The 13,232-nt window shown below is 43.9% G+C and overlaps 1 protein-coding gene across 2 annotated transcripts in view; it reads left to right on the forward strand.

Moving 5' to 3' along the window:
• The window catches only part of arfgef3 (ARFGEF family member 3), a 44,161-nt gene extending 41,410 nt beyond the window's left edge, over positions 1–2,751 (forward strand). For both annotated transcript variants that reach the window (XM_058651209.1, XM_058651210.1), the window contains 3 exons: positions 1–115; positions 199–706; positions 1,872–2,751. The exon at positions 1–115 is cut by the window's left edge and continues 262 nt beyond it. In XM_058651209.1, the coding sequence (XP_058507192.1) occupies positions 1–115; positions 199–706; positions 1,872–2,063 (815 nt within the window). In that variant the 3' untranslated portion in view covers positions 2,064–2,751. The remainder of the gene's footprint in view (positions 116–198; positions 707–1,871) is intronic.
• The last annotated feature ends 10,481 nt before the right edge of the window (positions 2,752–13,232 follow it).

Below are 13,232 nucleotides of genomic sequence, written 5' to 3' on the forward strand. Positions count from 1 at the left end.
TAGGGGGGTTTTCTGCAAGGGGCACACCCTCAGAGGAAGGCGGGTACAAGTGTCAGGTGACGGACGTCAGCACAACGTCACCAGGAGACGTGACCACGCCCAGTCCCGGATTCAGGTCTCTGCATATCCATGGTAACCACAGCACAGAAACATAATAGGATGTTTTATTAACGGACTTACTGTTTTCTGTTTCTGCAGCTCTACAGGAAGTCTGCCTCACCACTTCCAGTGTGGAGGAGGAGAGAGGCGGGACTCCGGCATGACGTCGAGCTCGTTAGGAGGCGGAGTTCCGGGTGGCGTTCCTGGACCGGGGCGGAGGAAGGAATGGTGGGAAAATGCGGGAAACAAACTTTACACCATTGCCACGGACAGAAGCATCAGTAAACTGATGCTGGAGTACAAACGCAGGAAGCAGCCGCAGCCGGCGCCGCAGAACCTCGTCAACATGTTCATGAAGGAGCAGGGCCGCGCCCCCACTGCCGGCACGGCAACAGGGGGAGGAGGAGGAGCCACCGGGGAGAGGAGGAGCCCTGCCGAGCCACAGAGGCCCCTGCAGAGACCTCAGCAGCTGGTGGACCAGCAGGGGCCGCCACTGAGACACTCGGTCAGCGCCGGACCTGAAGTTCTAAGGCAGGAGAGACCGAGGTCCGGGTCAACGGTCAGCTCCCATAACGTTTCCCTGAGGGACGCCGAGGCCCAAATACAGGTACTACAACAACACTTCATCAATTATCTTATTGTGTGTACTTGTATATACCTGTGTGTACTAGTATACATGTGTGTACTTGTATAAACATGTGTGTACTTGTATATACATGTGTGTACTAGTATATACATGCGTGTACTTTTATATACCTGAGTGTACTAGTATATACGTGTGTACTTGTAAATACCTGTGTGTACTTGTATATACCTGTGAGTACTAGTATATACACAATAGCGTACCGTGGGGTTTCAGTCAGGGTCTTCAGTAAAAAAAAACAAAAAAACACAAGCACATACAAAACACACACTATTATGCACTATATTCACGAGACAGTTGATCTGCAACAACCATAGCGCACACGCACACCACTGTGCATCTATAGGCTACTGCATCATTACCACCACATCTTCCCTTATGTCACTCAGCAAACGCAGTTTCACAAGCCACCATATGACACAAAAACAAGCTTCCACATAAGCATAGGCGTCAGCTACGCGGGGAACACGTCCACGGCACTATTTATGATCAACAGTTTTGTCCTCACCACTTTTAAAAAATGTTATCAATTTATCATTAACACTCAAACTACCGTAAATGATGTACCTCTTGGGTGTAGGTCTTCCTCTTGAAATAATTTCCTTCTTTTCTCCAAACGATCGTGTGATCGGGCGTTCTGTCACTACGCATCACATTGGCTGACGACACACGTCAGTCAAAGTTATAACCAAACAGGAAATGACCAGCAATACTACTAGAGCAGGTCCACGGAGCTATGATGCGTTTAATGACATCCAGGAAAATCCAGCTCAGCTTCACAAAAAATAACCATATTCTTTCTGGAAATATAATCATAACATACTGAAAAAGTAATTGAATTCGGACACGTTCAGACACACACATTCATTTGATTATTAAAAAAAATAAAATAATAATAATAATAATAATAGTAATAATACATTTTTTATTATGTATTATATTGTCAGGGCCAGCAGAGAAGGCCCTGCTGGCTCTGACAGCCCACCACTGTATATACATGTGTGTACTTCTAAATACCTGTGTGTACTTGTATATACCTGTGTGTACTTGTATATACCTGTGTGTACTTGTAGGACCTGATGACCTCATCAGATGTCACTCTCGGTCATTTTTGTCTCCTCCCCCACAGGCGTGGACCAACATGGTCCTGACCCTCCTTAACCACACCCTCCTCCTCTCAGACTCCGCCTTCCTGGCGCTCCAGCCTGCGCTGTACCCGTGCCTCAGTCAGCTGTCCTGTCACGTGACCGACGGCCGTGTCCGCCAGGCGCTGCGTGAGTGGCTCAGCCGCGTGGGACGACTTTATGACATCATCCTGTGAGAGGAGGAGGAGGAAGAGGAAGAGGAGGAGGACGCTGGCAGACATCATGTGACTGTGCAATGAATTCTGGGAAACTGTGGTTCACGCCCACTTTTACCTTTATTCGGAGCAGAGCAGAGGCTGATGGGTAAACGTCATGTGACTCAGAGAAAGAGGCGGAGTTTACGACACAGTGACATCATCAACTGGAAGTTTCAACCTTTGACCAGAGGGGTTGTGACCTTTTGAACCTTCATGATGATGATGATGATGTCATCGTCTGAAACCAAAGATGAGTCAGCTGATCGTCGCTATCGTGTTTCTTCTTCTTCTTCTTCTTCATGTGTTTTTTAAAGGTCACACAGGTCGTGCTGCTCTTCTCTGATTCGTTGTCACGCCGCCGCTCTGTGTGTTGCGTTTAAGGACCGCCGTAAACGCTGGACCCTGTGTGTTTGAACTTTTGTTGTTTACCATGTTCACAAACTCTTCACTTCTGAAAACTGACATGACGATGATTTTGAATTTAAAAACGCACGCAGAGAGAACATGTGAGTGCCATGCGGTGAGGCCCGCGGCCCCGCTGGGATTCAAACCCTCTGCAGTGCTGTGTATGTGACCCGTTGTGTGTGTGAATGTGTGAATTTGACCACGTTCGTTTAAACGTGTTTTTGTTTCAGCTTCATGAAATAAAATATAAACATTAAATAATCGTCTGTGTCTGTTCTTTAAACTCAGGCCACGCCTACTTCAGAGGGCGTGGTCTCTGCATCTGACAAAAAAATCCGGCCCAGATTAATGAAATATCCGTTACTGTTGTTGCCTAGCAACAGAGACAACTTGTTTTTCAGATTGTTACGTTTAAAAACGTTTGTTTCTATTTTGCAGTGAATTCTGGGAAACGCTCAGGTATGAAAAGAGGCGGCGCCTGTGGAATGAGGTCACTCCCACTTCTGACGCATCATTATTTAACCTTAGAAAATGTGCTTCTTCCTGACCCCACCCATTTATGTTTTACATCACAGGGATTAGTATATTTAACCCCGCCCCCTTCGACTCCCTGTCTTTGTTTAGAACATTAAAATTTCTCTGCTGTTTGATAATAATTATAATAATAATAATAATAGTCTTCATGTCTTCTCTCAGGACGTCCTCTCTTCTTGTCGTGTCTCTGCCGTCCGTCCCTTGGCCCCGCCCACTGTCCCAGTCCGCCCTGGTTAACAGCTGCTGTGAACAGATGTTGTCAGATTAATGAACGAATGAATTCAAACAAATCTGCTCTTTTCATTTTTACTGCGTTTAACTTCAGCTGCAACGTAAGCTGATTAAAGAGGACACTGTCCACTGACTGTCCACTGTCTGTCCACTAACTGTCCTCTGACTGTCCACTGTCTGCCCACTGAGTGTCCACTGTCTGTCCACTGACTGTCCACTGTCTGTCCACTAACTGTCCTCTGTCTGTCCACTAACTGTCCTCTGACTGTCCTCTGTCTGTCCACTGACTGTCCTCTGTCTGCCCACTGACTGTCCACTGTCTGTCCACTAACTGTCCTCTGACTGTCCACTGTCTGCCCACTGACTGTCCTCTGTCTGCCCACTGACTGTCCACTGTCTGTCCACTGACTGTCCACTAAATATCCACTGTCGGTCCACTGTCTGTCCACTTACTGTCCACTGTCTTTGCACTTACTGTCCACTGACTGTCCACTGTCTGTCCACTAACTGTCCACTGACTGTCTGTCCACAGGTGGCACTGTTCTCTTTTCCTTTTCATTTCATTCATTCATGAAAAGTGTCAAAATGACCTAGTTAATGAAGTGTGTGTGTGTGTGTGTGTGTGTGTGAGAGAGAGAGTGTGTGTGTGTGTGGGTATAACTAATGTTGTGGGGACCTAAAACCCCAGACCTAAAAACACAGTCACATTATGGGGACTTGTCTTCCTTGTGGGGACAAAAATCAAGTCCCCACAACGTAAATGACTAAATTTTAAGGTGAAGATATGTTTTAAGGTTAGGATTAGGATTAGGAGTAAGTCTCCAGGAAATGAATGTAAGTCAATGCAATGTCCCCTCAAGTCATGAATGTCCAACATGTGTGTTTGTGTGTGTGTGAGAGCTGTAAATCTCCTCCTCTCAGTTTTCATTTCAGTCTCATCACTTCATCACTGTGGTTACTCTGGACTCTTCATCGTCTTCTACATCATCGTCTTCATCATGCGCTCTCTGTTGGACAGCAGCAGCAGTTGGACAAAGTTCGGTCCAGCGGGTCGAGACTCTCTGGACTTGTCCCTCGGTTCTTCAGCTCTGCCGTCCACCGACACCACGGTGAGTTCAGGTGCAGTCAGGACAACTAAGTGCTTCAGTCTTCTCATTATTGTTGTTATTATTATTATGATTGTTGTTATTATGACTATTATAATTATTGTAATTATTATTATTGTTGTTGTTATTATTACTATTATTGTTGTTGTTGTTATTATTATTTTTATTGTTGTTGTTGATATTATTATTGTTATTATTACTATCATTATATTATTGTTATTATTGTTGTTGTTGTTATTATTGTTGTTATTGTTGTTGTTATTGTTGTCATTGTTATTAATATTGTTGTTATTATTGTTATTAATATTGTTGTTGTTATTATTATTGTTGTTGTTATTATTGTCATTGTTATTAATATTGTTGTTGTTATTATTAATATTGTTGTTGTTATTATTGTTTTATGTTGGATGAACTCTGACACAGAAACATCTTCACACGTTCACTTGTGTTGAAATAACCTTTAAAAATTAAAGTTATGAGGGTTAAAGGTTGATTTTGAGCTCTGCTGTTTGGTCATTGAACGCATCGCGTAGTAAAAAACAGTTTATTTAAATCCAGGGTCTTTGTGCTCATCTCTGACCCTCAGCTGTTTCCAGGGCAACAGATTAACTCTCAGAATTAGGCCAAACAGATGTTTGTGGCTGACAGAGCGCCCCCTGCTGCTCACATCTGACCTAAATAGAGCAAACGTTTACTCGGAATAAAGAAAATAAAGACAGATAATTTTGAGACATTCATGTTCTGTTTAAAGGGACAATTCAGGTTTTTATTTAGCCTATAAACAAAAGTCTTGTGTCCATAGTGTGTGTGTGTGTGTGTGTGTGTGTCATGTTCATGTTCACGTTCACGTCTTTATCACACTGTTAAACAGATGTGTGTAAATCACTCACTCTCCCACACCAAACCTCATAGAGAAAATCAGTTATTTTAAGAACACACACACACACATGAGTTGTTGATCCACTGTTGCCTCCATCACTAAGTTCAAATGTGTTATTTTGTCACTTCAGTGACAGTGACACAAAGTGACCACAGGAGGCAGCAGAGGAGCAGCAGCTCCTGTGTCCCTGCAGCTAAAATCACTGATTTTCTCTATGAGGTTTGGTGTGGGAGAGTGAGAATGTGTGTGTGTGTGTGTGTGGGAGAGTGAGAGTGTGTGTGTGTGTGCTTGTGTGTGTGTGTGAGGGATTTACAGACGTCTGTCTCACAGTGACATAAAGATGTGATCATGTGACGTAGACGTCGTAGACTTAAACTGCCGAGTGTTTTTTTCCCTTGTGTCTCTGCTGAGAGTGCGTCTGTGTCTCAGCAGCAGGGGGCGCTCACAGCACAGTACATAATGAGCGTGTCGTCTCTCTGTGACTCACAGGGTCAAAGTTCAGGCGAGGCCATCGCCACCACACGATCTGTCACCTTCGTCGTCATAGCAACCGTCTCCTTCCTCCTCCTCTTCCTCAGCATCGTCAGCTTCCTGGTTTTGCGCCGCAGACGGAGCTTCAGCCTGGGCGGCAAACTGGGTGTGGCCAACGTGATCGCGCTGGAGGACCTGCAGGACCCGGAGAGGAACTGCGAGCTACTGTCGTCACTGCGGCGCAGCAGGGGGCAGCACCACCGTCCGCCCAGCTCCGGCTCTGAGGACGCGGCGGACGGCGTGTTCCTCATGGTCTACCTGCCGCCGCCGTACGAGCAGACGCTCACCAGGATCGCCAGAGCCGCCAGCACCAGCAGCTCCAAGGACGCGGAGAGGGGCGGAGACCAGGAGGAGGAGGAGGAGGAGTCGAGGCTGGAGGACACAGCGAGCGGTGGCGGGGAAGAGAAAAACAAAGACTGAAGCAGAGAAGAAGAAATGACGGCGACAGACACGTATCCCTTTGATCTTCACGGCTCCGCCTCCGACCTGCGGCCGCTCGTAGAAAAAGATGAATAGTTATTTTTTAAAAATGTTTTTTTGTTTGTTTGTTTGAAACAAATTCAAATAAAAAAACATTCTCCAGCCTCTGAACTGACTGTGTTTTTGAAACGTGAAACACATTTTCTCTCAGATAATGTCCATGATATTGAGGGAAAGTTTTGAGGGTAAATCTTCAGCGTGTTTTGAGGGTAAATCTTCAGCGTGTTTTGAGGGTAAATCTCCAGCGTGTTTTGAGGGTAAATCTCTAGCGTGTTTTGAGGGTAAATCTTCAGCGTGTTTTGAGGGTAAATCTCCAGCGTGTTTTGAGGGTGAATCTTAAGCGTGTTCTGAGGGTAAATCTCCAGCGTGTTTTGAGGGTAAATCTTTAGCGTGTTTTGAGGGTGAATCTTCAGCGTGTTTTGAGGGTGAATCTTCAGTGTGTTTTGAGGGTGAATCTTCAGCGTGTTCTGAGGGTAAATCTTCAGCGTGTTTTGAGGGTAAAGTTTTGAGGGTAAATCTTCAGACGGCGACAGACACGTATCCCTTTGATCTTCACGGCTCCGCCTCCGACCTGCGGCCGCTCGTAGAAAAAGATGAATAGTTATTTTTTAAAAATGTTTTTTTGTTTGTTTGTTTGAAACAAATTCAAATAAAAAAACATTCTCCAGCCTCTGAACTGACTGTGTTTTTGAAACGTGAAACACATTTTCTCTCAGATAATGTCCATGATATTGAGGGAAAGTTTTGAGGGTAAATCTTCAGCGTGTTTTGAGGGTAAATCTCCAGCGTGTTTTGAGGGTAAATCTTCAGCTTGTTTTGAGGGTAAATCTTCAGCGTGTTTTGAGGGTAAATCTCCAGCGTGTTTTGAGGGTAAATCTCTAGCGTGTTTTGAGGGTAAATCTTCAGCGTGTTTTGAGGGTAAATCTCCAGCGTGTTTTGAGGGTGAATCTTCAGCGTGTTTTGAGGGTGAATCTTCAGCGTGTTTTGAGGGTGAATCTTCAGCGTGTTTTGAGGGTGAATCTTCAGCGTGTTCTGAGGGTAAATCTTCAGCGTGTTTTGAGGGTAAAGTTTTGAGGGTAAATCTTCAGCGTGTTTTGAGGGTGAATCTTCAGTGTGTTTTGAGGGTAAATCTTCAGAGAGTTTTGAGGGTAAATCTTCAGTGTGTTTTGAGGGTAAATCTTCAGAGTGTTTTGAGGGTAAATCTTCAGTGTGTTTTGAGGGTAAATCTTCAGAGTGTTTTGAGGGTAAATCTTCAGCGTGTTTTGAGGGTAAATCTTCAGTGTGTTTTGAGGGTAAATCTTCAGCGTGTTTTCAGGGTGAATCTTAAGCGTGTTCTGAGGGTAAATCTCCAGCGTGTTTTGAGGGTAAATCTTCAGCGTGTTTTGAGGGTGAATCTTCAGCGTGTTTTGAGGGTAAATCTTCAGCGTGTTTTGAGGGTGAATCTTCAGCGTGTTTTGAGGGTGAATCTTCAGCGTGTTCTGAGGGTAAATCTTCAGCGTGTTTTGAGGGTAAAGTTTTGAGGGTGAATCTTCAGCGTGTTTTGAGGGTAAATCTTCAGCGTGTTTTGAGGGTGAATCTTCAGCGTGTTTTGAGGGTGAATCTTCAGCGTGTTCTGAGGGTAAATCTTCAGCGTGTTTTGAGGGTAAAGTTTTGAGGGTAAATCTTCAGCGTGTTTTGAGGGTGAATCTTCAGCGTGTTCTGAGGGTAAATCTTCAGCGTGTTTTGAGGGTAAATCTTCTGTGTGTTTTGAGGGTTTTCATGAATACCGACGTCACGTTAGCTTCGGTCTTTAAACCATGGATTTGTAAATGAAAACCAACGATAGTGAATACAGTAAAGTGAAAAGTATAATGACGTCATTCCAGTTAAAATGATCCATTTCATTGACCGTGAATATTAGTTTATAAGTGTTGTTACAGGAATGATGTTGTTTTCTTTGATAAACTGTATGCTAATCACTGTCACATGACTCAGGGATTTTATATATTATTGTTCAAGAAAATAATGACAACATTAAGTACTTTTATGATGATTAAAAAAAACAATTCCATTGAATATTAACCATGAATATGATTTTGGTCTCATTGCTATGCTTTGTATTTTGGTTTAAATTTCAAAGTTCAAATTTTTGTATAGGTGGTTTATAAATAAAGCTAACTTATCATTATAATTAGAATTTATGGTTAATATCATAATCATAAAACACTAAAATAAAGTCAGGCCAGAAAACCTGCAGACTCACGATCATATTATTAGGAACAATAACAACGTGTTAAAGGTCATTTTATAACTCCAGATTCTGCGCAGGTCTGAGGTCATCACACCGTCATGATGTCAGCATGAATACACACAGCAGCTCGTTAATACATCGATAATAAGTTTGAAATAAATCCTCATCAGCGACGAATAAATAACTAAAACCTGTTTTGTTGTCAGTCATCATCTACCGCTTTATCCTCTGCCAGAGGGTCGCGGGGGGTGCTGTGCCAATCTCAGCTACATCGGGCAATAGGCGGGGTCACACACTGGACAGTTCGCCAGTCCATCGCAGGGCCACACACACATAGAGACAAACAACCATTCACTCTCACACTCACTCCTATGGTCAATTTAGAGTGTCCAATTTACCTAATCCCCACATTGCATGTTTTTGGACTGTGGGAGGAAGACGGAGAACCCGGAGAGAACCCACGCACACATGGGGAGAACATGCAAACTCCATGCAGAAAGGCCCTTGTTCCAACCGGGGCTCGAACCCGGGTCTTCTCGCTGCAAGGCGAGAGTGCTAACCACTACACCGCCGTGTGGCCCCTGTTTTGTTGTAATATTTTAAAAAATGTCAAAGAAAACCCATCATTGCCTTCATTTATTCACATTTCTCATACATTTTTTACATCGTACGGTTCCCTGACAGCAGCCGTTCCCGAGACGTCACATGACCGCGCTTTGCTGTGCTCGTACACAGCTGTGACGTCACAGATGTTTCTGGGCTTTTTATGGCCTTTACACATGTGAAACTCCATGAATTAAAAATATAGAATATAAAGATCTATACATGCCTGTGTCCATGTCTCCAGGTGTCCTGTGGACACTTTTACACGCGTCTTTTTTACTATTGTGCTCAATGGGAAAATTGCTTTTTGGGCCGCGTGAGTATTTGTTGTTGCAGTACCACAAGTGGCCACCATGACAACATTGTCTTCAAGGCAGAGGGGGCGGAGCTACATCCAGTTCTTATAATATCTGCAATCTTAATTTAAGTCATTTATTTAATTTAAATGATGTCCCAGGTGTCGTTCACACCAGTGGTTCTCAAACTGCAGGTCAGGATCCACAGGGTAGATTTAAATGTAACCATCTATCTCAGGTACTGTATGTCGGTTTTAAAAAGTTTTACTTTCAAGTCTGCAACTAACAATTATTCATTCATCGCCTCATTGGTTAATTATTACGTTTTGGTTCATAAAATGTATAAAAATATTGATTTGTGTTTGTCAAATGTGGAAATGTTGATGTTCTTAAATGTCGTGTTTTTGTCCACAAACACAAAATGATTCAGTTTGAATGATTTCTTTGTTTATATGAAGTTGAAAAGTCACACAAACTGGTTTTAATGATTAAAAACAACCTGATGAATCTTTTCAGTTCTACTTTCACACTCACACACACACACACACACACACACACACACACACTGAGCTGAGTGGAATTCCTGGGGTCAAGAATACATTTACAGTCACAGTTTAATCAGACTATGGTCGTAGTCTGACTAAGACAGACAATCAGACAATTTCAGTCTTCAGAGAGTTTACATGTGGAGGACAAAATGGACTTTGATTGTCCGTGTGACTCCGCCTCCGTAGGTGGCGCTGTATCTCTCTGTAAGCTAGTGTGTGTTAAATCAGGGGGGTATTCCATCAACGTAGCTAAGAATTGCCAGACTTAGGTGTGAGCTTGAAGCTTGACTAAGCTCCACTTCTCAATCTAGCTCCAAGTCTTTCCATCAAGTGAAATCAGCTGCCCATCAGCCTATCGCCCGATGTAGCTGAGATTGGCACAGCGCCCCCTGTGACCCTCTGGTGGAGGATCAAGCGGTAGATGATGACTGACTGACTTTGAATCACCTTGTGCTAAAATGTGCTATATAAAGTAGCCTTGCCTACATTTTTGATAATAATAGGCTACATTTAATCAAAGTATTTTACATGACTCATCACATTTATCATATAATTGATGGTAGATTATTACATGAAGAAATGCAATGTTGGTTATCATTCTATGCAGGGGTGCACATAACTGGTACGCAGGTACGCATGCGTGACAAAAATCAGGAATGTGTAATGACGTGTGTGTAACTACGCGCCTTTGTGTACTTGCGCCATCATTCACGTGAAGGAGGGACACGAATCATGCAGAGCGTCGCTCACGCCATCAGCAGGGAGTTACGGGCCAAGTTGCAGGCTGATGATTTTTGATGGATCTGAGAACGTCACAAAAACTGAGCAGGAAATCGTTAACATTGTGTCTGTGTCCAGCAACGGAGAATTGACCTCGGTTTTTATTGGACTGATTGAATTGGGTGCTGACCGAACCGTGCAGGCCATAACAGACGGACTTGTGAGACTTTTCCAGGACACAGGCTTGGATGACTGAGTTGGTCGCTGTGTGCACAGACGGGGCGGCCGTCAACGTCAGTATCTACAGCGGCGTTGTGAAGGCCACAGGGCACACACTGTTTGTAATGCTGATGCTGACAGAGACAAGACAAACTTAATCAGGGGGTTAATTGAAGAGTTTGAAATCAGATATGACTCCCTCAAGTCATGTGATCATTTCTTAGTTTTTGATCCTTCAACATGGCCTCAGGAAATGCAAGACCTCCACAGTTTTGGAAACACAAGAGTTTGCAGCATTCTCAAGAAATAAGAGGCCACCTTGCAACTTGACAAAGACACCACTGTGACACCACTGTGACAGAATGGATGCGCTTAAAGCAGGCAGGAAAACGCCTGGGAGCCTCTTCTGTGTATGATTTGGTCCAAATAATAAATACAAGTAACCCAGATGCTTACTCCAACATCAACAAGCTGGTTAAGCTGTCTCTTACACTGCCTTTAAAAAGTGCAGCTTGTGAGAGGGGATTCTCACATCTCAACATAATAAAAACCAAGTACAGATCACGTCTGTCACATGCTCGTCTCTCAGCCCTGATGCACATTCACCTGTCAAAGCAGACCACAGAGACATTCCACCCAAAGCAAGCTGTTGACCTGTGGATGGAGACAGACAATCGGAGGCTCAACCAAGGACAGGGAGGTGCATCTGCAGCGTCTTCATCATGTACCATGCAGGAAGCTGAGGACAGTGGTGGCGACACTGAGGAGGACAGTGAGGGAGACTGCACTACATATGGGGTGAGTACCAAACACCATCTCCTGGTACTCACTTGAGTAACTCACTGAAAAAGTTATGTCTATAGGAAATAATCATATGACAGATCTATTGATAGTAAAAAAAGTTATTGTTTATCTAGAATCATTTAGCAAATCAAGCAATTCAATAGAGACGAGGACCCCTATTATAGTAAGTGAATGCAGGTGACAGCAAATCAATCATCTATCTCCTATCAATCGGAGGCCCTAACCCTTGTTACATCAAAACAATGATGATCTCTTTAAATTGCCTCTATGTATGAAATGTGCTATAGGGCAGACATGGTGTGTGTCCCTCACGGTTATGTCTCAACAGAAGCAATCTCAGTAGCCAGAGGAGGACCGGCCACCAGGTCAAAATCAAATATAAGAACATTCTTAGCAATGGTAAGTGCTCTATAAGGTAATGTGAAATGTATTAGTCAAAATAGATGCGCAGCTATGAATATGTACATTTCTTGCAGCCACCAGAAAGCAGACTGCATCCATGGCTACTGGTGGGGGACCGCTGCCGGAGGAGCTCACACCAGCTGAGATCCTGGCCCTTGGGATAAATAAGGGGCCAAAGATAGTTGGGATCGAGGGGGGGAGCTCCTCCAACCATGTGGCCCCAGAGATCCGGGCCCCATATGTTGAAGGTATTGTCAATCACTGCCGCTATTCTGGTGACAGCCCCTCATTAGGGATAACTAACTATGCACCTGTGTGTCTGATAGTGACAGGGGATCAAATTATTCTCCTTGACCCACCACAATTACACATTGAGGATGCAGCCGGGACCCAAGTCGACCCAGTAGGTCCTAACCTGTTGAAACATTGCACTGCATGCAGTCAGCCCGCTTCCTCTCCCCCATTAACTGCTGTTTCTCTATTTGCAGGGAGAAGGCCCAAGCCAACAGCCACATGATGATGATGATGATGATGATGATGAAACACTCACCGGTCGAAACAGTGAGCTCCAAGATGTAAGCCTAGTCATTAATGTGCTGGTTGTGTTTGAAATGTTAAAATCATACCATAATAATGTACCACACACCCTCCTGCAGGAACCTCGGCCTTCCCCAGCTGGCAAGAGGACTACATCTGCTGGACCAAGTGAAGTGAGTAGCCGTTCCCTTTTACCCACCATAACCCATTAAGACACATTAAGTCATCATAGGACATCCGTGCAATTTATAAGCGGTATCTCCTCCATGCAACGGAGTATAAGAGGCTACAAATTAAGAAGATAAAACTTGAGATCAGGAAGATGGAAAAGGATGTAAGTATGAATCCAAATGCACAGCAAAGGTCATTGTTCTTACTGTATTTAATGTTCCGTTCGGTCTCCACAGCCTGACCTGCGTGACCCACCAACATAGCATTCAAAGGTTTCAACATGTCTACTATGTCCTGTCTCAATTGTGTGGAAAAATATTCATTTCATTTAGTGACATTAACACTTGTGTGGCTCTATTTAGCACCCAAAGCACTTCAGTTCATGCCTAAATAGCAAATGCCAACCAACCAAATGCTGGTGTTGGGTGGAAGAGGCCGGTTACTTTCAGAC

Source organism: Solea solea, chromosome 15, assembly GCF_958295425.1.
Source record: "Solea solea chromosome 15, fSolSol10.1, whole genome shotgun sequence".
In the NCBI taxonomy this organism is placed as follows: Eukaryota; Metazoa; Chordata; class Actinopteri; order Pleuronectiformes; family Soleidae; genus Solea; species Solea solea.